Here is a 24,077-nt window from a genome sequence, read left to right as displayed (position 1 = left end):
GAGGTCTTTCTTTGTCTCTGCAGGTTCCTGTAAGTGCTGTTAGCAACTCTGGTGGGGTGCGCCTAGTGTCTGCATTTAAGTAGCAGAATGCAGGTCTAACTTTTCCCATTTTTTAGAGTTGGCTGACCGGACAGGAGGGGCTTTCATCCGGAATTCTTCCCAGACTTCCTTTAACCTGCCCTCTTGGTCACTTTTTCCCCTTCCCTGTCTAACCTTTTGCCAACCTTGTGCCTGCCTGTCCCTTTTGTTCTCGGCGGAGGTCCTTTACAGCTCACCAGCCCTCTGCTGGAGGGTCCTCCTAACAGGACTTAAGCAAACTTGGCGAGCCTCCAGGAGCTGCAGATGCTGGGACTAAACTATCCTATCAAATAAGATAAAGAAAGATGTGATTCCTGTTAAAATTGATCTCTTTAATGTAACTGTCTTCCCTCTAAATTGTTGTAATATGAATATTTTGTTCACAACAGAAAGTACCACCTAAAATGAAATTGATCGTCAGAACCTGGGAGCTCTTTAAATCATAGTAAAGCTTTTTAGGTACATTTCAGACATTTTGATCTACCTGTAAAGACTTTTACCACAATACAAAATCTTTCATTTCTAAGGCTTGATAGTGAATGTATGGTGGTTATTCAACTATTGGGCAATAATAGGTGAGCCTGATACTGTAATTACTTGAATTCCAAACTTCCCACAAGGTCACTGGCTCGTGATCAGTTGTCAAGACACTTGTCTCATTTCTCCTCCCTAACCCACGAAAGACGATTGTTAAACCCACACTGTCAGGTGTTGTAGATCAACTAATTCATATATTGGGAATCAAACCTGAGAACTTCCTATCTGTACAGCTCTGGATAAATTCAATGGATAAACTTGCCAAATTAACATTACAAACCATATTTATAAATCAAACCATGCTATATGCATACAAATGTCAACTAATCAACTTTATGCATTCCCTTAGAGCCTGTCTTCCATGAGCCTTTGCCTGTCCTAGTGCTCCTAAGAAGTGCTACCCCAGTGGCTGCAGCATGGCTGGTGGAAGGCTGCTGACTTTCAATGGGGAAAGACTGCAGATGGCCTTGCAGGATAACCTCGAGCAACTCTGGTCCTAGAAGGCCTGGCTTTGGATTGCATCATTTCGGCATGGGCAGCAGCCTGGGCCGGTGGCTGGCAGACAACAGCAAGGGCAGTGGTGGTGTAGCAGGTGTGGGAAAATGAATGCTGTCATCCTGAGAGAGGACAGCAGGGTCATGCTTCACAGATCTACTGCCACTCTCCTGGGGCAGCACCTCAGCAATCCAAGTAATCTGTTGGAGGACAGATTGCTCAACTGCCGTGACACCTTGCAATGCCCTTTGAGCACTGGTGTCCACAGCCATGATGGCAGCTGTCTGAGCTTGCGTGAAAGCAGGCTGAGCTTATGTGACAGCAAGCTGATTTTGCATGACTTCAGTCTGAGCTTTCAGTGCAGCACCCAGGCGATGGGTGACCCCTGCTTGTGCTGCACTGGAAGCTGAGAAATCAACCATCTGACAATGCATCATAGTTGGATCTGCAAATGTGCTCATAGAGTTGGCCAGCATTTCCACGCTGGACGGATGGGCTCCAAGCTCTGTGCAAAGCCCTTCGTCAAATTGTTGCCAGGCTTCTCCATGCTCCTTGACATTGACCACAGGCTTTCTAGCAGGCCTGCCAGTGTGCGTGCCCATCAGCCTTTTTCTGTAGGCCACCCCAAAGACATCTCATTTGAGTCCTCTCCAGTAGGACTCATGTGCAACCTCGCCCTCCAGTGAGCTGGCATTTGCACTACCCTTCTCTAGCTGCAGGCTACTTATGTCCAATGGTCGGTAAGTCTAACATCAGTGGTAGGGAAACTATTGGGGAAAACTCTGAGGGACAGGATTAATCTCCACTTGGAGAGGCAGGGATTAATCAGGGATAGTCAGCATGGCTTTGTCAGGAGGAGATCATTTCCAACAAACTTGATTGAATTTTTCAAGGAGGTGACTCGATGTGTAGATGAGGGTAAAGCAGTTGATGTAGTCTACATGGACTTCAGTAATGCTTTTGATAAGGTCCCGCATGGGGGATTGGTTAAGAAGGCTTTCTATAGGTATATCAGGAATAAAAGAATGACTAGAGTTAGATTAGGGCCAAGCAAGGATAGTAGTGGGAAGTTGTGTGTGGAATCAGAGGAGATAGGGGAAGCGTTAAATGAATATTTTGCGTCAGTATTTACAGTAGAGAAAGAAAATGTTGTCGAGGAGAATACTGAGATTCAGGCTACTAGGCTAGATGGGATTGAGGTTCACAAGGAGGAGGTGTTAGCAATTTTGGAAAGTGTGAAAATAGATAAGTCCCCTGGGCCAGATGGGATTTATCCTAGGATTCTCTGGGAAGCTAGGGAGGAGATTGCAGAGTCTTTGTCCTTAATCTTTATGTCGTCATTGTCGACAGGAATAGTGCCGGAAGACTGGAGGATAGCAAATGTTGTCCCCTTGTTCAAGAAGGGGAGTAGAGACAGCCCTGGTAATTATAGACCTGTGAGCCTTACTTCGGTTGTGGGTAAAATGTTGGAAAAGGTTATAAGAGACAGGATTTATAATCATCTTGAAAAGAATAAGTTCATTAGCGATAGTCAGCACGGTTTTGTGACGGGTAGGTCGTGCCTCACAAACCTTATTGAGTTTTTCGAGAAGGTGACCAAACAGGTGGATGAGGGTAAAGCAGTGGATGTGGTGTATATGGATTTCAGTAAGGCGTTTGATAAGGTTCCCCACGGTAGGCTATTGCAGAAAATACGGAAGTATGGGGTTGAAGGTGATTTAGAGCTTTGGATCAGAAATTGGCTAGCTGAAAGAAGACAGAGGGTGGTGGTTGATGGCAAATTTTCATCCTGGAGTTTAGTTACTAGTGGTGTACCGCAAGGATCTGTTTTGGGGCCACTGCTGTTTGTCATTTTTATAAATGACCTGGAAGAGGGTGTAGAAGGGTGGGTTAGTAAATTTGCGGATGACACTAAGGTTGGTGGAGTTGTGGATAGTGCCGAAGGATGTTGTAGGGTACAGAGGGACATAGATAGGCTGCAGAGCTGGGCTGAGAGATGGCAAATGGAGTTTAATGCGGAAAAGTGTGAGGTGATTCACTTTGGAAGGAGTAACAGGAATGCAGAGTACTGGGCTAATGGGAAGATTCTTGGTAGTGTAGATGAACAGAGAGATCTCGGTGTCCAGGTACATAAATCCCTGAAGGTTGCTACCCAGGTTAATAGGGCTGTTAAGAAGGCATATGGTGTGTTAGCTTTTATTAGCAGGGGGATCGAGTTTCGGAGCCACGAGGTCATGCTGCAGCTGTACAAAACTCTGGTGAGACCGCACCTGGAGTATTGCGTGCAGTTCTGGTTACCGCATTATAGGAAGGATGTGGAAGCTTTGGAAAGGGTGCAGAGGAGATTTACTAGGATGTTGCCTGGTATGGAGGGAAGGTCTTACGAGGAAAGGCTGAGGGACTTGAGGTTGTTTTCGTTGGAGAGAAGGAGGAGGAGAGGTGACTTAATAGAGACATATAAGATAATCAGAGGGTTAGATAGGGTGGATAGTGAGAGTCTTTTTCCTCGGATGGTGATGGCAAACACGAGGGGACATAGCTTTAAGTTGAGGGGTGATAGATATAGGACAGATGTCAGAGGTAGTTTCTTTACTCAGAGAGTAGTAGGGGCGTGGAACGCCCTGCCTGCAGCAGTAGTAGACTCGCCAACTTTAAGGGCATTTAAGTGGTCATTGGATAGACATATGCATGAAAATGGAATAGTGTAGGTCAGATGGTTTCATAGGTCGGCGCAACATCGAGGGCCGAAGGGCCTGTACTGCGCTGTAATGTTCTAATTCTAATTCTAAAGGTAAGAGCCCATGGGGTCCAGGGCAATTTGGCAAATTGGATCCAAAATTGGCTTCGTGGCAGCAGGCAGAAGGTGATGGTCGAGGGTGTTTTAGTGAGTGGAAGTAAGTTCGCAGATGACACGAAAATTGGTGGTGTCGTAAATAGTGAAGAGGAAAGCCTTAGATTACAGGACCATATAGATGGGCTGGTAAGATGGGTGGAGCAGTGGCAAATGGAATTGAATCCTGAGAAGTGTGAGGTGATGCATTTTGGGAGGACTAACAAGGCAAGGGAATATACAATGGATGGTAGGACCCTAGGAAGTACAGAGGATCAGAAGGACCTTGGTGTACTTGTCCATAGATCACTGAAGGCAGCAGCACAGGTAGATAAGGTGGTTAGGAAGGCATATGGGACACTTGCCTTTATTAGTCGAGGCATAGAATATAAGAGCAGGGAGGTTATGATGGAGCTGTATAAAACGCTAGTTAGGCCACAGCTGAGCACTGTGTACAGTTCTGGGCACCACACTATAGGAAGGATGTGATTGCACTGGAGAGGGTGCAGAGGAGATTCACCAGGATGTTGCCTGGGCTGGAGCATTTCAGCTATAAAGAGAGACTGGATTGGCTAGGGTTGTTTTCCTTAGAGCAGAGAAGGCTGAGGGGGGACCTGATTGAGGTGTACAAAATTGTGAGGGGCATTGATAGGATAGATAAGAAGAAACTTGTTCCCTTAGTGAGGTGTCAATAATCAGGGGGCATAGATTTAAGGTAAGGGGCACGAGGTTTCGAGGGGATTTGAGGAAAAATCTTTTCACCCAGAGGGTGGTTGGAATCTGGAACACACTGCCTGAAGGGGTGGTTGACGCAGGAACCCTCACAATATTTAAGTATTTAGATGAGCACTTGAAACACCATAGCATACAAGGTTACAGGCCAAGTGCTGGAAAATGGGATTAGAATAGATAGGTGCTTGATGGCCAGCACAGATAGGATGGGCCAAAGAGCCTGTTTCTGTGCTGTATAACTCTTTGACTATATGACTCTGTAACGTCTCATCATGTGCAGATCCCGCCCTTAAGCTATCCTGTAAAGTATTGTCATGCTCACAGGAAATGCAGTGATGAAAATATAAAAATAAACTGTGGAGTTATAAAAAATAGAACAATTTAAAAAGACTGGTACACTTGCCTTCAACAAGAGCACATGGTGTAAGGGGTAACATATTAGCATGGATAAAGGATTGGTTAGCTAACAGGAAGTAGAGAGTAGGGATAAAAGGGTTGTTTTTGGGTTGGCAAGCTGTAACTAGTTGAGTGTCACAGGGATCAGTGCTGAGGCCTTAACTATTTACAATCTATATCAATGACTTGGCTGAAGGGACTGAATATATGGTAGGTAAATTTGCCAATGACACCAAGATTGGGAAGAAAAGTGTGTTGTCAAGAGGAGTTAAAGAGTCTCCAAAAGGATAGGTTTAGTGAGTGGGCAAAAATTTGGCAGATGGAGTATAATGTGGGAAAATGTGAAATCGTCCACTTTGGCAGGAAGAATAGAAACTATTTAAATGGAGAGTGATTGCAAAACTCGGTGGTACAGAGGGATATGGGTGTCCTGGTACATGAATCACAAAAACTTAGTATGCAGGTACAGCAAGTGATTTGGAAGGCAAATAGAATGTTGGCGTTTATTGCAAGGGGAATTGAGTATAAAAGTAGGGAAGTGTTGTTGCAGCTGTACAGGGCCTTGGTGAGACCACATCTGGAGTACTGTGCACAGTTTTAGTCTCCTTACTTGCAAGAGGATATAATTGCTTTAGAAGCAGTTCAAAGAAGGTTCACTCGACTCATTCCAGGATGAAGGATTTAGCTTATGACAAAAGGTTGCACAGGTTGGGCCTATACCTGTTGGAGTTTAGAAGAATGAGAGGTGATCTTACTGAAACATATATAGATCCTGAGTAGATACCGACTGGGAGGATGTTTCCTCTGGTAGGGGAGACTAGAACTAGGGAACAGTTTAAGAATAAGAGATCTCCCTTTTAAGATGGAGATGAGGAGAAATCTTTTCTCTCAGAGGGTAGATAGTCTGTCGAGTTCTCTTCCCCAGAAAGCAGTGGAGGCTGGGTCATTGAATTTATTCAAGGCTAAGTTAGGTAGATTTTTGATAGACAAGGGAGTCTCGGGTTATGGGGGGCAGACAGGAAAGTGGAGTTAAGACCACAACCAGATCAGCCATGATCTTATCGACTGACAGAGCAGATTCAAAGGACCGAATGGCCTACTGCTGTTCCTAAGTCCTATCTTCCTATGTAGGATGGAGGACAAAGTCACATGATACATACCTTCTCCTGCACTGAAATATACGTTCATGTCTGCTGGAACCGAAACTCATTAACCCCGTCTGCATTGAAATTAAACAGCTCATCAGACATAGATGTGAGCTATTGTTAGGAATGTGCTTCTATATTTTTTGTTCATTTATTTTGAGGATTCATGTATTTTAGAATTATGGGCATTGTTTTATTTGGGAAAACTGAAAAAGGATTCCATGGATGGTTTTTCACGGGGGTCATTGAAAGGACCCTAAAAGGACTTGGTTTGTAAACAACCCTTACTGAAAGTTACCTGTCTTCAGATAACTACACAGCAGGGGCTTTTTGACTTGGGGGGAGATGTTTGCAGAGAAGTGACAGGTCAAGATTAATACGGGTCAGGAGGTTTGACTCTTGAGATATTGTTTTTGTTTTCACTTTGCACAGTGCTTTGAGGTGTGAACTGTTTTGAAGGCAGTCACCACCCTCTTCCATCTCTTTGAAAACATCCTGGGAATCAAGTGTAAGAAATAGAGAAATTGATGCTGCATTCCTCCTAAAAGACCTGCCAGAAGCCCCTGTTGCCGCATTTCTCTGGGAAAGCCTACCAAATTGATCTTCAAAGTCGCCTGAGAAGATTTATTCTAGAAATATTCCAGTGATGGCCGTCTTTGGGATGTCAAACCAAAAAGGGACAACTGATACCTTTCCATATCTTCTCTTTTATCTTCAAGAATTAGCAAGTATTTGGCCAAAGAGTAGAGTCTATGATTGACCGCATCGGTAACTCGGTAAACATTTAAATATATGTTGTGATCTGTGGAGAAGTGGAACTAGAATAGCCAGTGCACTCCTCGCACCTCAATTGTAAAACTATCCACAAATTAACTAAAATAAAGGTGTTAGCAGATGCTCTGTCTCCAGCCACAATCACTACAATAAAGTGTGAACATCCCTCCTCTTACCTAAATGGGCTGAAATCAGAAGCTATTGTACAGCCCCTCAGGAACTGAAAACCTAAAGTCACATGGGCGAAACTAAAACTTTATGAGTTTACCTTTAAAGGTAACCTTTTTTCGAGAGCAAAGAAAGTCATCAGAACATAAGTCTAAGATCTCTAGCCACAGAGAGAACATCGAAAGCCATCTTGAATTCCAGCACAAGGCTGGGAGCGAGAGAGAGAGAGCTCAATTCCAGTTAAGGAGTTGAACCCTGCTGAGATGGCAACCAACTGCAGCAGAGAAATAAGAGACTATCTTTGGAACAACTCCTCCACCTGTGAAAATTGAACTAAGAATTATCAATACCATCTTCAAACTGAAGTGTTGACCGCGAGAAGACTTCAGCAACCAGCAAGAGCAAGACGACCAGCAAATAGACCTGCAACTTTCAAAACTTACCTCCCAAGAGGATCCCACAGGTTTTTCCTGAAAATGGCAGATTTTTACATCTTGAACTCTTAATGCCACTTACCCTTTAACTTCTATCTATCTTTTCTTGAGTGTGCATGTGAGAATAAATGCATGTATTGGTGTTGTTGTGAACATTTTGGGTGATTATTGTTCAATAAATATGTAATCTTCAGTTTTAAACCTATCACTGAGTGTTTATTTGACCAACAAAATACAGGGGCTGAAACACTAATTTAAACAAAAACACTATCTGTGATCAGTTGGGGATTGACCAGTGGAAACCAGCCATGTCATTTTCCATGTCCATGCCTGTATACACACTGTCAGTATCTGAGCTGTTGACTGTGAGGGTGAGAGCGAGTGACAGTTTATCCTCTTCATCATTGACTGCTTGCTGTTCTGTCTCTTGCACTTTCACCAATGTCTGGCCAGGTTCCAGTCCTTGGATATCTGAAAGGAGAAAGGCGCAAGGCTAGAGTTGTGGTGATGGAAAAGGGGACAGCAAGAGGTGCATGATTACACCATCTGCAGCATTTAAATCATAAGAAATTGTGGGATGCGAAGGAAGGGGAATGTGAGAAGGAGGGTTCGGTACAAGCATGCATTCAACTTTGATGGTTTCAACCATATCATTGAAGATTGCCTAAGCCACGGCCGCTTCAACGATGGTGAGCACCATCTCCTCCATTGAGGTAATGACACACAGCCTTGCCTGGCCTTCGCTGTTTAAATGCTGCTGCCTCCAGTTATGCCACTTATCTTGCAAGAGGGAGGGAAGTGCATCAGTAAGTGTGGTGCAATTTTTTTGGGTCATGTAGCTGTCACGGTTGAACAGCTGGCAGTGTATGCAAGCTGTCAGATGAGGGTGTGAGGTGGTGCAAAGTGTGTGAGAGTGCGATGAAGCTATAAATGTTAGGTATGATTTGCGATTGGTAGAGATTGTTAATAGGTGAGTGATGGTGGCATGGTGCAGTTAGTGAGATTATGGCAATGATTATTACAGTCAATAATCTTGGTCACTTGTGCGGTCATTGTACTTCTGGTGGCACTCCATCTAGGTCCTCGGGCTGCATTCATGGCATTGACTGCCATGGCTATCTGATCCCACTGCCTTTATAAAGTTTGTGTGGAGGGCCTGTTGGCCCTCTGTGAATTGATGGCATCTGTCCTTCTCTTCAACTCCTGCTCCAAGGCCTCCAGTGCAACATCGGAAAATCAGAGAACTTGGAGCCTGCTGTCTGCCATGTTGTGCCATTCTTTTGTCTTTCTCAGATCAGAATCAATTGTAGAATGCCTTCCAGAACTTACTTCTGCCAAAATTCGCCCTCCCTTTAAGAGGTGCAGGCTGGCTTTAAGTAGTGCAGGCTGGCTTTAAGTAGTGCAGGCTAACTTTAACTCATACTAGCCTGTCATGATTTTGTGCCTGTGCTCAGAGGTGCAGCCACTCAATAACGCGCTTAGCACTGGCTACATGCTACAATCATTTAAATTAGAAAACAGCATGAAGTTTGCATGCTGCTTGCATCGGAAGCAACAGGCGCGGGTTAATCATGCATCACAATCCCCATGCTTGCTTTTGGACCTTATCGAATTTTGCAACCGATTTGTCTAATATTATTATTTTTTTTTTAGCTCCAGAAGATGTTCAGGATCCATCTGCTATTTCTTTTCCTAATTCATTACTGGTGTCATGGCCTTCACCAAAGCAACCAAATGGTATTATCACCCATTATGCTTTGTTCAAAGATGGTAAACTGATCTACACAGGCAATGAGCAAACATACAATGTGACTGGTAAGTTTTGCATTTTATATTCGTAATCAGGCCCAACATAGTTCAACTCTTCAGTAAAAATATACAATATTTTATTGTTCTGCGTGGAACTTTGAATTTCCAGACATTTTTACTTTAATTCACGGGATATACATACTGGAAAAAAATTGTATTGGTATGATTTAATTGGATATTCAAAATTTAAATTATCTACTAGAATGACAAGTTTGACTTGACTTATTGTCAGTTTGCATTATTAAAAATAGTGCAATCAAAGGTGGAATAATTCTCAAGTCTCTAATTTCATATGCACCCAGAATTAATTCAAGATCCAAAAGGAGTTGAACTCCTTTATTAAAATAAACAGACTTTGTGAGGTGCATTTTCTTCATTTCTGTTTAACTAAAATTCAGTTTAATAATAAAGGATGCTCAGTTGTTAGAAAAATGTCATGCACATATTTCTGTGACTCCCATTGAGTTTTTATGTGTAATATTTGTTTCATGCATCTCTGTCTCATGTTCTTTTCATAGTTGTTTACCTATATTTCTGCAGTAGCTTTATTCTTGTTCCTAAAGAAATGTTTAACATCCCAATCCTCTCCTCTTCTGCTTCCCTGCTTGTTCAGTTCTCAGTAGCTACTGACTCTAAGCCGACTATCTTCCAATTTTATAATTTTCCATCTTTCCATTCAATTCCTATGATCTGCTGTCTTTGCCCTTTTCGTTTTGGCTCTGTCCATTACAATTTTCAACTCTTATAATTTTCTATCATTTAAAAAGCTTCACATTCCAGTCCTTTATCTCATTTTTTTAACCAGCTATGTGCTATGTCCTTCATCTTATCCTAGCTTTATGCCCATAATCTATAAACCAAGTTATTAATCAACACAGATGTTATTGTGACATCACACAGCTGCTAATACAAAAGTACTATTTGATTTGTAGCTTTTAGTTATTTTCTATACTCTTTTCAGTTTGCCCAGCTAAAAGGGCAATTTTTGTCCCAATCTCTGCTGACTAGGCTAATTTCCTTTCCAACTGTCTGATAGTTTGTGAAAGCTAGTCTGGTTTTCTCTTCCTCTAATTTTCCCACCTATCTGCATGAACCTTAACTGCAGACAGGAATTATACATTCCTGCAATTTATATTGCCTTTTACCTTTGTTGTACTTTTTTTTAGCTTTGTTTTACTTACTTGTTGCCAATATTTCCATTTCCCCCTGCTGATCACCACTGCCCCCACCTACCCCGGCAGCTCTTAAACTTAGAGCTTGGCTATAATTCCACTGATGCCATTTGGCCTCTGGTACCTTTTCCACATTGTCATTCTTCATGTTTACCTGTCGTGTGAGGCATCACCACACAGTCTGATTCTGCCCCACTTGAAAGCCACTCATCTCCACTCTAGCACAGGTTGTGGGATAGTGACCAGGAGTGGGAATCCATTTTTCTTTTTTTGCCCAAGGGGACTGAGGCAAACTTAAGTGTCGTTATAGTCACCCTACCTGAGTCTTCACTGGAGAAGAGGACGGTGCCAGTTCAGCACTAAAGAAGGAGGCAGTAGCAATATTGGATGAAATACAAATAGATAAAGGGAAAGTACTTAAAAGGTTGGCAGTCCTTAAAGTAGAAAAAAATTGCTCAGTCTGGATGGGATGCACCCTAGGTTACTGAGGGAGGTAAGATTAAAAATTGTAGAATCCCTGGCCACAATCTTCCAAGCATACTTAAATATGAGGGCAATACCAGAGGACTCAAGGACTGAAAATGTTACACCCCTATTCAAAAAGGGGGAAGTGGATAAATCAGGCAACTACAGGCCAGTAAGTCTAACAGCAATGTTGGGGAAACTTTTAGGGGAAATGGGAGAGAAATTGGGTTCTGTAGCGTTTGTTGCAGGGAGACTACAATGTAAACAACCCCATTCTGCCCGGGATGTACGCGGTCAAATAATTGATACGTGAATGTTACCAGTAACCTCAACTCCCCATTCACCGATAGTCCCACACTCCTTACCTTCCCGCTGTCACTGACCATCACATCATCCTCTTTCCAACAAGATAAAAATAAAAGCCATCACATATTCCAATCCAAATTTATGAAGTAAATCATGTCATTCTGCATACAAAAATAAACTAATCACCCTTGTGCCTTTCTTTGTGTCTCTTCTGTGTCTCTCCTGGTGCTCGTACAGGCTTCCTCAGTGACTGCAGCATGGCTGATGGAAGGCTGCTGACGGAGGCTTGGCATCCAACTGCACCATCTTGGCCTGGGCTGCAGCAGTCTGTGCTGGCTGGCTGTTATGCAACAGCAAGGGCACTGACCAAGTGGCAGTGGTAGGAGCATGATTGCTGAAAGAGGACAAAAGGTTTGTACTCCATGGAACCACTGCCACTACCCCAGTGTTGTGCATCAGCAATCTGAGTAATCTGTTGAAGCCCCCTTTGAATGCTAGTATCTCAAGCCATGCTTTCAGCAGTCTCAGCCTGTTTGGCAGCAGTCTGAGCTTGCATTGGCAGAAGTCTGAGCTTGCATGGCAGAAGTCTGAGCTTTCATGACCGCAGTCTAAGCTTCCACCGCAGTACTTACAACTTTGCTGGCTTCTACTTGTGCTGCAATGGAAGCTGAGACATCGGCCATCAGATGCTCCATCATGGTTAGTTCCATAGGTGTGCTGATGGAGGTGACCACCAATTCATGTGGAAAGGATGGGCTTCATGCTTTGCCCAAAATTCTGTGTTAATAGGTCCTTAATTCCTCCATGCATCTTGACATTGGGCTGAATTTTATCAAGTCCTGATGGTGGGACTGGATGAGAGTCTCATCACCACTCGTCACGTGTGAGGCTGGCCGACCACAATCACGTGGCAGCTGGCCCATTTGAATGCAGAAGGCACGGGGCCCAACCTACTGGAGGGTGGGCACGGGCAGCAAGATGCCGATGGCATCGTCAGCAGAGAGGAACACAGGTGCTGGTGCCACACTTAAAGCACTGCTGCTTCACTGACTAACTTTGCTGCTGCTTTGCCTTTGTGCTGCTTCTGGTGTCGGCAGCACAGAATATGCTGGAGTTGCGGAGAGAAGTAAGGGAACATCTGGCGGAGCTGCCAGAGGCAATGCGCAGTCATGCGCAGATAATAGAGGGGTCCATCCATGCCATGAGTGCTGTTATGTCTCAGGCGGAAAATGCATATCTTCCTCCATCGAGAGGTTGGCGACCCTCCTGGAAAGCCTGATTCCAGAGGTGCGTGAAACGAGGTGCCTGGTGTCTTCTCCAGGCCCTCGTCCATCTATGGTCAGCAGGGAGGTTCAAGTGGACCTTGAAAGAGAGGAGGACAAGCTGACATCCACATCTAAGGCCTCCACTCAGGGTGCTCTGAGTGTGGACAGTGACTCCTCAGCCCCTCCACCAATGAGCCCAGCTCCAGTAGCTGTAACAACTGAGGAGATTCCTGCACCTGTGCAGGAACCCCTCAGCCAGCTGGAGCCATCCAGGCCTCAAGGCAGCCAGAGGATGCCGGCAAAGTCATCCCAGACCATGGGACAGCATGTGCAGCAGCCTGCCTCCACCTCAGCTGCCCGGGGGGAGCACTTGGTAGAAGCTCACAGAAGCACATGAAGAAGTGTACCTAGATGCACTTGGGGTTTCAAGGGTGTGTGAAACTTGGTCTTGTCATTGGGTATTGTGATCATTTAAATAAATGGAGGTCACTTTCATTGTTGAGAATCTCTCATGCTTTCCCTGCTGCCCTCTCAGATACCATGTTCATGCTTGCTCCCTCAATGGGCTGCCAGTGCAGGGGCAGGCTGCATATGGGCACCTTCTCAGGTGCAGAATACAGTGAGGCCAGGCTTTATTGAGTTCCTTGGAATGGGCATCATGGTGGCAGAACCTGGGTATGTATGAGATTGGGCCGAGCTTTCCTTGCGCATCTCTCAATGGCCCTCGCCTCTGGTACAAGGGCTTCATCATCCCGCGCTGCCTACTCGGCATCCTCCTCCATATCCTCCTCATTGGATGAGGAATGGCGATCAATCATGTCCTCTTGATGCAAGGCTTCCCCCTTCTATGGTGCGGGATTGTGTAGATCAGAGCAGACCACCATGATGGGCGAGACCCTCACAGGGGCATACTGCACCAGATCGATCCTGGCACTGGAATCCCACCTTCAGCAGCCCAATGGCCTGCTCAATGGTTGCTCGGGTGAACGCATGGCAACTATTGTACCTCTCCTCTGCTGCATTGCAAGAATTCCTCACCGGTGTCTGTAGTCGTGTCTTCAATGGGTAGCCCTTGTCCCCAGGAATGCATCCCTGAAGGTGAGCGGGGGCAGGAAAAGCTGTGGCACCTGGGACTGTCAAATTATGTAGGCATCGTGGCTGCTTCCAGGAAGTGGGCACACATCCGCAGGAAACATTTTCGATGGTTGAAGACCAGTTGAATGTTGATGGAATGGAAGCCCTTCCTGTTGATGAGGCCCACTGGCTGGTCCGTTGGAGCCTTGATGGCCTCATGCGTGCAATCGATGACACCTTGCACCTGTGGAAATCTAGCAATGGCTCTAAATCTGATTGCCTTCTCCACCTGACTGTTAGGGTCAGTCCGGTACCACACAACGTCGATGGCCCTCTTGAGTAGGGCAATGGTCACCTCCTTAATGCAGCAGTGGGATGCTCCCTGGGACACCCCACACATGTACCCAGTGGATCTCTGGAAAGAGCCAGAGGTGTAAAGGTTGAATGCCATGGTGATCTCCAGGCCCATGGGCATAGGATGTCCACCAAAGCTCATCTGCAGCATGGTGCATAAGTCAGTGACGTCCTCCCTGGAAAGCCGCAGTCTTTGTTGAAGCTGCCACTCGGACATCTGGAGGTAACTGAGGCTGGTCTGATGCACACTATGCCACAGATAAGCCCGTCTTGGTGCGGCCAGCTGCTGTGGCTCCCCTAGTCAATCTTCACCAACTTTTCCAACTGCCGCCTGGCCCTGTCTTCCACTGAATCTCTTCTGCGCAGCACAGGGATTTACAAAGACTGGGTGTATGTGACCTTCCTGCAAGAAAGAGAGGCGTGAGTGTCATGCAATAGGTTTGGCTGAGGCTGTCATTGTTGAATAGCTGCCAGTTTGTGTGAGCTGTGATTTGTGGGTGTGAGGCTTGCAACACTGCTAAGTGTGTGAGGGCATCACCTGACCGTGCCCCTCCCTCAACTCATCTGCTGCTGAAGCTCTCCTCCATGCCTATGTTACCTCTAGGCTTGACTATGCCACCGGACTCCCATGTTCTACCCTCCATAAACTTGAGGTCATCTAGAACTCTGCTGCCCATGTCCTAACTTGCAGCAACTCCCATCTACCCATCACCTCTATGCTCACTGACCTACGTTGGTTACCAGTTAAGCAACATGTTGATTTTAAAATTCTCATCCTTATTTTCAAATCCTTCCATAGCCTTGCCCCTCCCTAGCTCTGTAGTCTCCTCCAGTCCCACAACTATCTGATATATCTGTGCTCCTCTAATTCTGGCCAGTTAAGCATCCTCAATTTTAATCACTGCACCGTTGATGGCCATGCCTAGAGCTGCCAGGTGCCTAAGCTCTGAAATTCCCTCCTTAAACCTCTCTTTCCTCCTTTAAGATGCTTCTGAAAACCAACATCCTTGGCCAAGCTTTAGGCCATCAGCCCTAATATTGCCTTATGTGGCTCCGTGTCAAATTTTGTTTTATGACACTCCTGTGAAGTGCCTTGGGGCATTTTATTACATTAAAGGCACTATATAAATTCAAGTTGTTGTTGTTGAGTCCTGATTGATAGAGATTGTCAGTAGGTGTATGATGGGGTTGTAATGAATTGCCCAGTAGGTGAGGTTAGTGATGCAATTGGTAGGATATGCCATTTGAAGAGGAACTCACTGATCTTGACAACTGGCGTGATATCATTGAACATCCTCCTGCACTGTATCCATGTTCTTGGAGCAAAACTCCTGGAATTGTTCTCTGCCACTATTTCTTCCAACTGGCTTCTGAGTAAGTATCTGGAAGGCCTCCTCCTCTGCCCCCTACTCCCGTCACTCCCTCCCCCCACTGAGGATACAGGATATCTCTCCTCCTGTCTGCCTCTTCTACCTAGTGCTGTAGTACAGTGTCTGAAAACTTGGTGCACACTCTTCACCATGGTCAGCCATTGCGGTACCAAAGTACCAGAGTACAGATTCAGTTTTCCCATGAACCCCACTAATTCTCGCACTAGTCCGATGCTCCTCCCCATTAAGAGGGGCAGGCTGCCTTTAAGAAGTGCTAGGCACTCATGATATCATGCCCTCTGGTGCATGCAGCCAATGAACAGTGTAGGGAGTGCTGGCTGCACACAGCAATAATGGAAAATAGCAGGCAGCATTAAATATAAGTGCTGCCTGCATTGTCGTGAACTTGCATGGGTTTATTGTGCATCATGTTCATTGCCGCTGTTTTGGGGGTTATCCAATTTAACCCCCCCTAATCCGGAACAAAATTAATTGGCATTTGGGAAAGTATGGTTTCCCCAGGACTCGGTGTTAGGACCTCTGCTTTTCTTGATATATATTAATGACCTAGACTTGGCTGTACAGGATACAATTTCAGTATTTGCGGATAACACAAAACTTGGAAGTATTTTGCTTTTAATTATTATATTGGAAGTATTGTGAACTGTGAGGATGATAGTGATAAACTTCAAAAGGATAGAGACAGGCTGCTGGAATGGGTGGACAAGTGGCCAATGAAATTTCATGCAGAATAGTATGAAGTGATTCATTTTAGTAGGAAAAATGAGAAGAGGCAATATAAATTAAAGGACACAAAGTGGGTGCAGGAGCAGAGGGACCTGGGAGTATGCACACAAATCATTGAAGGTTGAGAAAGTGCTCAAAAAGACAAAAGCATATGGGATCCTGGGCTATATAAATCGGGGCATAGAGTACTAGAATAAGGAAGTTATGATAAACCTGTATAAAACACAGGTTCGGCCTCAACTGGAGTATTGTGTTCAGTTCTGGGTACCACACTTTAGGAAGGATGTTAAGACATTAGAGACGGTGCAGAAAAGATTCATGAGCATAATTCCACGGATGAGGAACTTCAGTTACATGGATAAATTGGAGAAGATCGGGGTGTTCTCATTGGAGAAGAGAAGACTAAGAGGAGATTTGATGGAGGTTTTCAAAATCATGAGGGTTCTGGACAGAGCAGACTCCGAGAGAGTGGGAGAGCGGAGCACAGCCCGAGGGGCCGGAGGTTTGAAAAGCACTGCAAATCAAAGTCAGAGACCGGAGTCTGAGAGAATGAGAAAGCGGAGCACAGCCCGAGGAGCCGGAGGTTTAAAAAGCGTGCCAAATCAAAGTCGGAGACCAGAGTCTGAGAGACTGGGAGAGCGGCGCAGGGGAAAAATCGAAAAGTGACATCATAGCAACATCAAAATCAACAGAGAGAGCAGGGAAGAAGCGACCTGTTTGCATCAGAGCTGTGAGTGTAAATAACTTACCTCGGGGATTTCGCGGCCTAGTCACTGGGTAGCGGAGGTAGAGCAGTCCCGGAGGGGCGGAGCTGCTTTCACTGCTTCAGTGTTCCAACTGAAACTGAGAAAAATCTGAAAAAAAGTGACGTCACAGGAAAACTGGTAGGGAATCTGCACTAAATTTAAAAAACTAATTTGAAAAACTAATTAACTAAAGTAGAGATGGCAGGGCAGACGATGTGCCATAGCTGCATGATGTGGGAGCTGGTAGATTTAAATTTAATTAGTAGCCTAACTGTGCGTGAACATCTGAACTGGAGGGGCACCAATATCCTGGGCGGGAGGTTTGCTCGCGCTCTTCGGGAGGGTTTAAACTAGTTTGGCAGGGGGATGGGAACCGGAGCTATGGATCAGTGGATGGGGTAGCTGTTGAACAGGCAGATACAGAGTGCAGAGAGTCTGTGAGGAAGGTTAGACAGTTGACAGGGCAAAGTTGCAGCCAGTATGATGGGTTGAAGTGTGTCTATTTTAATGCAAGAAGTGCCAGGAGTAAGGGTGATGAACTTAAAGCATGGATCAGTACTTGGAGCTACGATGTTGTGGCCATTACGGAGACTTGGATATCACAGGGGCAGGAATGGATGTTGGATGTTCCGGGGTTTAGATGTTTCAAAAGGAATAGGGAGGGAAGTAAAAGAGGTTGGGGAGTGGCATTGCTAATCAGGGATAGTATCACAGCTGCAGAAAGGGAGGTCGTTGAGGAGGGTTTGTCTACTGAGTCATTATGGATGGAGGTCAGAAACAGGAAAGGAGCAGTCACTTTATTGGGAGTTTTCTATAGATCCCCCAATAGCAACAGAGACACGGAAGAACAGATTGGGAGGCAGATTTTGGAAAGGTGCAGAAGTAACAAGGTTGTTGTCATGAGTGACTTCAACTTCCCTAATATTAATTGGAACCTCTTTAGTGCAAATAGTTTGGATGGAGCAGTTTTTGTCAGGTGTGTCTAGGAAGGTTTCCTGACTCAATATGTAGATAGGCCGACTAGAGGGGAGGCTATGTTGGATTTGGTGCTTGGCAACAAACCAGGCCAGGTGGCAGATCTCTCGGTGGGACAGCATTTCGGTGATAGTGATCACAACTCCCTGACCTTTACTATAGTCATGGAGAGGGACAGGAGCAGACGGGATGGGAAAATATTTAATTGGGGGAGGGGAAATTACTATGCTATTAGACAGGAACTGGGGAGCATAAATTGGGAGCAGATGTTCTCACGGAAATGCACGACAGAAATGTGGAGGTTGTTTAGGGAGCACTTGCTGCAACTGCTGGATAGGTTTGTCCCGATGAGGCAAGGAAGGGATGGTAGGGTGAAGGAACCTTGGATGACAAGAGATGTGGAACAGCTAGTCAAGAGGAAGAAGGAAGCTTACTTAAGGTTGAGGAGCAAGGATCAGACAGGGCTCTAGAGGGTTACAAGGTAGCCAGGAAGGAACTGAAGAATGGACTTAGGAGAGCTAGAAGTGGACATGAAAAAGTCTTGGCGGGTAGGATTAAGGAAAATCCCAAGGCGTTCTACACTTATATGAGGAACAAAAGGATGGCCAGAGTGAGGGTAGGGCCGATCAGGGATAGTGGAGGGAACGTGCCTGGAGTCGGAGGAGGTAGGGGAGGTCCTAAATGAATACTTTGCTTCAGTATTCACTAGTGAGAGGGACCTGGTCGTTTGTGAGGACAGCGTGAAACAGGCTTATATGCTCGAACAGGTTGATGTTAAGAGGGAGGATGTGCTGGAAATTTTGAAAGACATGAGGATAGATAAGTCCCCGGGGCCAGATGGGATATACCCAAGGATATTACGGGAAGCGAGGGAAGAGATTGCCGCGCTTTTGGCGATGATCTTTGCGTCCTCACTGTCCACTGGAGTAGTACCAGATGATTGGAGGGTGGCAAATGTTATTCCCTTGTTCAAGAAAGGGAATAGGGATAACCCTGGGAATTATAGACCAGTCAGTCTTACGTCGGTAGTGGGAAAATTATTGGAGAGAATTCTGAGAGACAGGATTTATGATTATTTGGAAAAGCATAGTTTGATTAGAGACAGTCAGCATGGCTTTGTGAGGGGCAGGTCATGCCTCACAAGCCTTATTGAATTCTTTGAAGATGTGACAAAACACGTTGATGAAGGAAGAGCAGTGGATGTGGTGTATATGGATTTTAGCAAGGCGTTTGATAAGGCTCATTCAGAAAGTAAGGAGGCATGGGATACAGGGAAAGTTGGCTGTCTGGATACAGAATTGGCTGGCCCATAGAAGACAGAGGGTGGTAGTAGATGGAAAGTATTCAGCCTGGAGCTCGGTGACCAGTGGTGTTCCGCAGGGATCTGTTCTGGGACCTCTGCTCTTTGTGATTTTTATAAATGACTTGGATGAGGAAGTGGAAGGCTGGGTTAGCAAGTTTGCCGATGACACGAAGGTTGCTGGAGTTGTGGATAGTGTGGAAGGCTGTTGTAGGTTGCAACGGGACATTGACAGGATGCAGAGCTGGGCTGAGAAGTGGCAGATGGAGTTCAACCTGGAAAAGTGTGAAGTGATTCATTTTGGAAGGTCGAATTTGAATGCAGAATATAGGCTTAAAGACAGGATTCTTGGTAGTGTGGAGGAACAGAGGGATCTTGGGGTCCATGTCCATAGATTGCTCAAAATTGCGACCCAAGTTGATAGGGTTGTTAAGAAAGCGTATGGTGTGTTGGCTTTCATTAACAGGGGGATTGAGTTTAAGAGCCGCGAGTTTATGCTGCAGCTCTATAAAGCCCTGGTTAGACCACACTTGGAATATTGTGTTCAGTTCTGGTCGCCTCATTATAGGAAGGATGTGGAAGCTTTAGAGAGGGTGCAGAGGAGATTTACCAGGATGCTGCCTGGACTGGAGGGCATGTCTTATGAAGAAAGGTTGAGGGAGCTAGGGCTTTTCTCATTGGAGCGAAGAAGGATGAGAGGTGGCTTGATAGAGGGGTACAAGATGATGAGAGGCATAGATAGAGTGGATAGCCAGAGACTTTTTCCCAGGGTGGAAAGGGCTATCACCAGGGGGCATAATTTTAAGGTGATTGGAGGAAGGTTTCAGGGAGATGTCAGAGGTAGGTTCTTTACACAGAGAGTGGTGGGTGCGTGGAATGCACTGCCAGCAGTGGTAGTAGAAGCAGATACATTAGGGACATTTAAGCGACTCTTGGATAGGTACATGGATGATAGTAGTATGAAGGGTATGTAGGTAGTTTGATCCTAGAGTAGGTTAAAGGTTCGGCACAACATCGTGGGCCGAAGGGCCTGTACTGTGCTGTAGTGTTCTGTGTTCTATGTTCTATAAATAGTGATCACAACATGATCAAATTCAAGGTAGCGTTTGAAAGTGAAAAGCACGAATCAGCTACTAGAAATTTAGACTTGGGTAAGGCTAACTTTACTGGGAAGAGACAGAGACTGTCCACAGTAAACTGGGTGGATCTGGTAATGGGTCAAACGACTGAAGAACAGTGGAGAATATTAAAAGAAACATTTAATGAAATTTCTTTTGGGCCTCCTTATCTCGAGAGACAATGGATACGCGCCTGGAGGTGGTCAGTGGTTTGTGAAGCAGCGCCTGGAGTGGCTATAAAGGCCAATTCTGGAGTGACAGGCTCTTCCACAGGTGCTGCAGAGAAATTTGTTTGTTGGGGCTGTTGCACAGTTGGCTCTCCCCTTGCGCCTCTGTCTTTTTTCCTGCCAACTACTAAGTCTCTTCGACTCGCCACAATTTAGCCCTGTCTTTATGGCTGCCCGCCAGCTCTGGCGAATGCTGGCAACTGACTCCCACGACTTGTGATCAATGTCACACGATTTCATGTCGCGTTTGCAGACGTCTTTATAACGGAGACATGGACGGCCGGTGGGTCTGATACCAGTGGCGAGCTCGCTGTACAATGTGTCTTTGGGGATCCTGCCATCTTCCATGCGGCTCACATGGCCAAGCCATCTCAAGCGCCGCTGACTCAGTAGTGTGTATAAGCTGGGGATGTTGGCCGCTTCAAGGACTTCTGTGTTGGAGATATAGTCCTGCCACCTGATGCCAAGTATTCTCCGAAGGCAGCGAAGATGGAATGAATTGAGACGTCGCTCTTGGCTGGCATACGTTGTCCAGGCCTCGCTGCCGTAGAGCAAGGTACTGAGGACACAGGCCTGATACACTCGGACTTTTGTGTTCCGTGTCAGTGCGCCATTTTCCCACACTCTCTTGGCCAGTCTGAACATACATGAAATACATTAATGAAATACAGAGCGAGTATATACCCCTGAGAGGAAAAAGCTCCACTTCACAGAAAAAACAGCCATGGACAGCTAAAGAGATTAGAGATAGCATAAAACTAAAAGGGCTTACAAAAATGCAAAACGCAGCACAGATCCGGCCGAATGGGATCGATACAAAGACCAGCAAAGGGTCACAAAGCAGCTTATAAGAGCTACTGAAAGAGATTATGAAAGGAAACTTGCAAAGGACATCAAAATCAATAAGAAGAAATTTTATAGTTACAGAAAAGGAAAGCGGGTGGTCAAGAGCAATGTAGACCCACTAAAAGCTGAAAATTGAGATATTGTCATTGATAATGGGGAAATGGCAGACATGTTGAACAATTACTTTGCCTCAGTATTTACAGTTGAAAAGGAGGCTAACTTGCCGAAAGTCCCAAAAAAATTAATAGCCGATAGGGGACAGGGACTTAACACAATTAACGTAAGTAAAATATCAGTAACAAGGAAATTAATGGAACTTAGGAGTGAGAAATCCCCAGGACCTGATGGTTTCCATCCGAGGGTGTTAAAGGAGGTAGGGGAGCACATTGTAGATGCCCTAACTATAGTCTTTCAGAGTTCCCTAGATTCAGGAGTGGTCCCTCTGGATTGGAAAGTTGCACATGTCACTCCACTTTTTAAGAAGGGTGAAAGGGGGAACCAAGTAAATTACAGACCAGTTAGCCTGACATCTGTGGTGGGCAAGTTGCTGGAGTCTATAATCAAGGATAGGGTGACTGAACACCTAGAAAAATTTCAGTTAATCAGGAACAGCCAGCATAGATTCATGACGGGAAGGTCATGCCTGACAAATCTCATTGAATTTTTTGAAGAGGTGACTAAGGTAGTGGACAGTGGAATGTCTATGGATGTTATTTTTATGGACTTCCAGAAGGCATTTGATAAAGTCCCACATAAGAGACTGTTAACTAAGGTAGAAGCCCATGGAGTTGGGTGCAGATTATTGACATGGTTAGGAAGTTGACTGAGTGGTAGGCGGCAGAGAGTGGGGATAATGGGATGTACTCTGATTGGCAGGATGTGACTAGTGGTGTCCCACAGGGATCTGTGTTGGGTCCTCAATTATTCACATTATTCATTAACGACTTGGATGATGGCATAGTAAGTCATATATCCAAATTTGCTGATGATACAAAGTTAGGCGGCATTGTAGACAGTCTAGATGATAGCATAAAATTGCAAATAGATATTGACAGGCTAGGTGAATGGAAAAACTGTGGCAGATGGATTTCAATGTGGGCAAGTGTGAGATTATCCATTTTGGACCAAAAAAGGATAGAGCAGGGTACTTTCTAAATGGGAAGAGGTTAAGTACAGTGGATGTCAAAGTGACTTGGGGGTTCAGGTAGATAGATCTTTAAAATGCCACAAGCAAGTGCAGAAAATGATCATAATGGCTAATGGAATGCTGGCCTTTATATCTAGAGGATTGGAGTATAAAGACACAGAGGTTATGCTGCAGCTGTTCAAAGCCCCGGTTAGACCCCACTTGGAGTACTGTGAGCATTTCTGGGCACCACACCTTCGGAAGGATATATTGGCCTTGGAGGGAGTGCAAGGTAGGTTTACAGGAATGTTACCTGGAATGCAGGGGTTAAGTTACGAGGAGAGATTACACAAATTAGGTCTGTTTTCGCTAGAATTTAGAATGTTAATGGGTGATCTGATTGAAGTCATAGAGAGATACAGCACTGAAACAGGCCTTTCGGCCCACTGAGTCTGTGCCGACCATCAACCACCCATTTATACTAATCCTACATTAATCCCATGTTCCCTACCACAGCCCCACCTTCCCTGAATTCTCCTACCACCTCCCTACACTAGGGGCAATTTACAATGGCCAATTTACCTATCAACCTGCAAGTCTTTGGCTGTGGGAGGAAACCGGAGCACCTGGCGGAAACCCACGCGGTCACAGGGAGAACTTGCAAACTCCGCACAGGCAGTACCCAGAACTGAACCCGGGTCACTGGAGCTGTGAGGCTGCGGTGCTAACCACTGCGCCACTGTGCCAAGATATTAACAGAAAAAGACAGGCTAGATAAAGATAAAGTATTTCCATTGGTTGGAGATTCTAAAACTCGTGGGCATAGTCTAAAAATTAGGGCCAGACCATTCAGGAGAGATGTTAGGAAGCACTTCTTCACGCAAAGGGTGGTAGAGTTTTGGAACTGTCTCCCACAAACAGCAGTTGAAGCTAGAACAGTTGTTAATTTTAAATCTGAGATAGTTAAGCAAAGATGTTAAGGGATATGGGCCAAAGGCAGGTATATGGAGTTCGGCCGCGGATCAGCCATGATCTCATTCAATGGCGGGACAGGCTCGAGGGGCTGAATGGCCTACTCCTGTTCCTATCTTCCTATGTTCCTATAAGCAGATAGGGAGAAACTGTTCCCATTGGCAGAAGGATCCAGAACCAGAGGGCACCAATTTAAGGTGATTGGCAAAAGAAGCAAGTGTGACATAAGGAACAGCTTTTTTATGCAGTGTGTAGTTAGGATTTGGAATGCACTGCCTGAGAGTGTGGAGGAGGCAGATTCAATTGAGGCCTTCAAAGAGAATTGGATAATAATCTGAAGAAAAAAAAATTGTGGGGCTACAGGGAAAAGGCGGGAAATTGGCACTACGTGAGTTGCTGTTGAGGAGAGCCGGCATAGGCGCACGTCAAATGGCCTTCTTCAGAGCTATATCCATTCTATGATTCTATAATTAATAAATGAACACAAAAGCAAAATACTGCAGATTCTGGATATCTGAAACAAAAACAAAAAATGCTGGAAATACTCAGCAGGTCAGGCAGCATCATTGCAGAGAAAGACATGTATTTAAATAGCACCTTTCAGGTCTGTGACCTA

The 24,077-nt window shown here is 45.3% G+C and overlaps 1 protein-coding gene across 1 annotated transcript in view; it reads left to right on the top strand.

Annotated features, from left to right (window-relative positions):
• Positions 1–24,077, top strand: part of ush2a (Usher syndrome 2A (autosomal recessive, mild)) — a 1,262,450-nt gene that overhangs the window by 544,901 nt on the left and 693,472 nt on the right. The window contains exon 33 of the mRNA XM_068045693.1: positions 9,243–9,404. Coding sequence (XP_067901794.1) covers positions 9,243–9,404 — 162 coding nt within the window. The remainder of the gene's footprint in view (positions 1–9,242; positions 9,405–24,077) is intronic.

Source organism: Heterodontus francisci, chromosome 13, assembly GCF_036365525.1.
Source record: "Heterodontus francisci isolate sHetFra1 chromosome 13, sHetFra1.hap1, whole genome shotgun sequence".
Taxonomy (NCBI): Eukaryota; Metazoa; Chordata; class Chondrichthyes; order Heterodontiformes; family Heterodontidae; genus Heterodontus; species Heterodontus francisci.
This window is presented reverse-complemented; position numbering and strand designations above follow the sequence as displayed.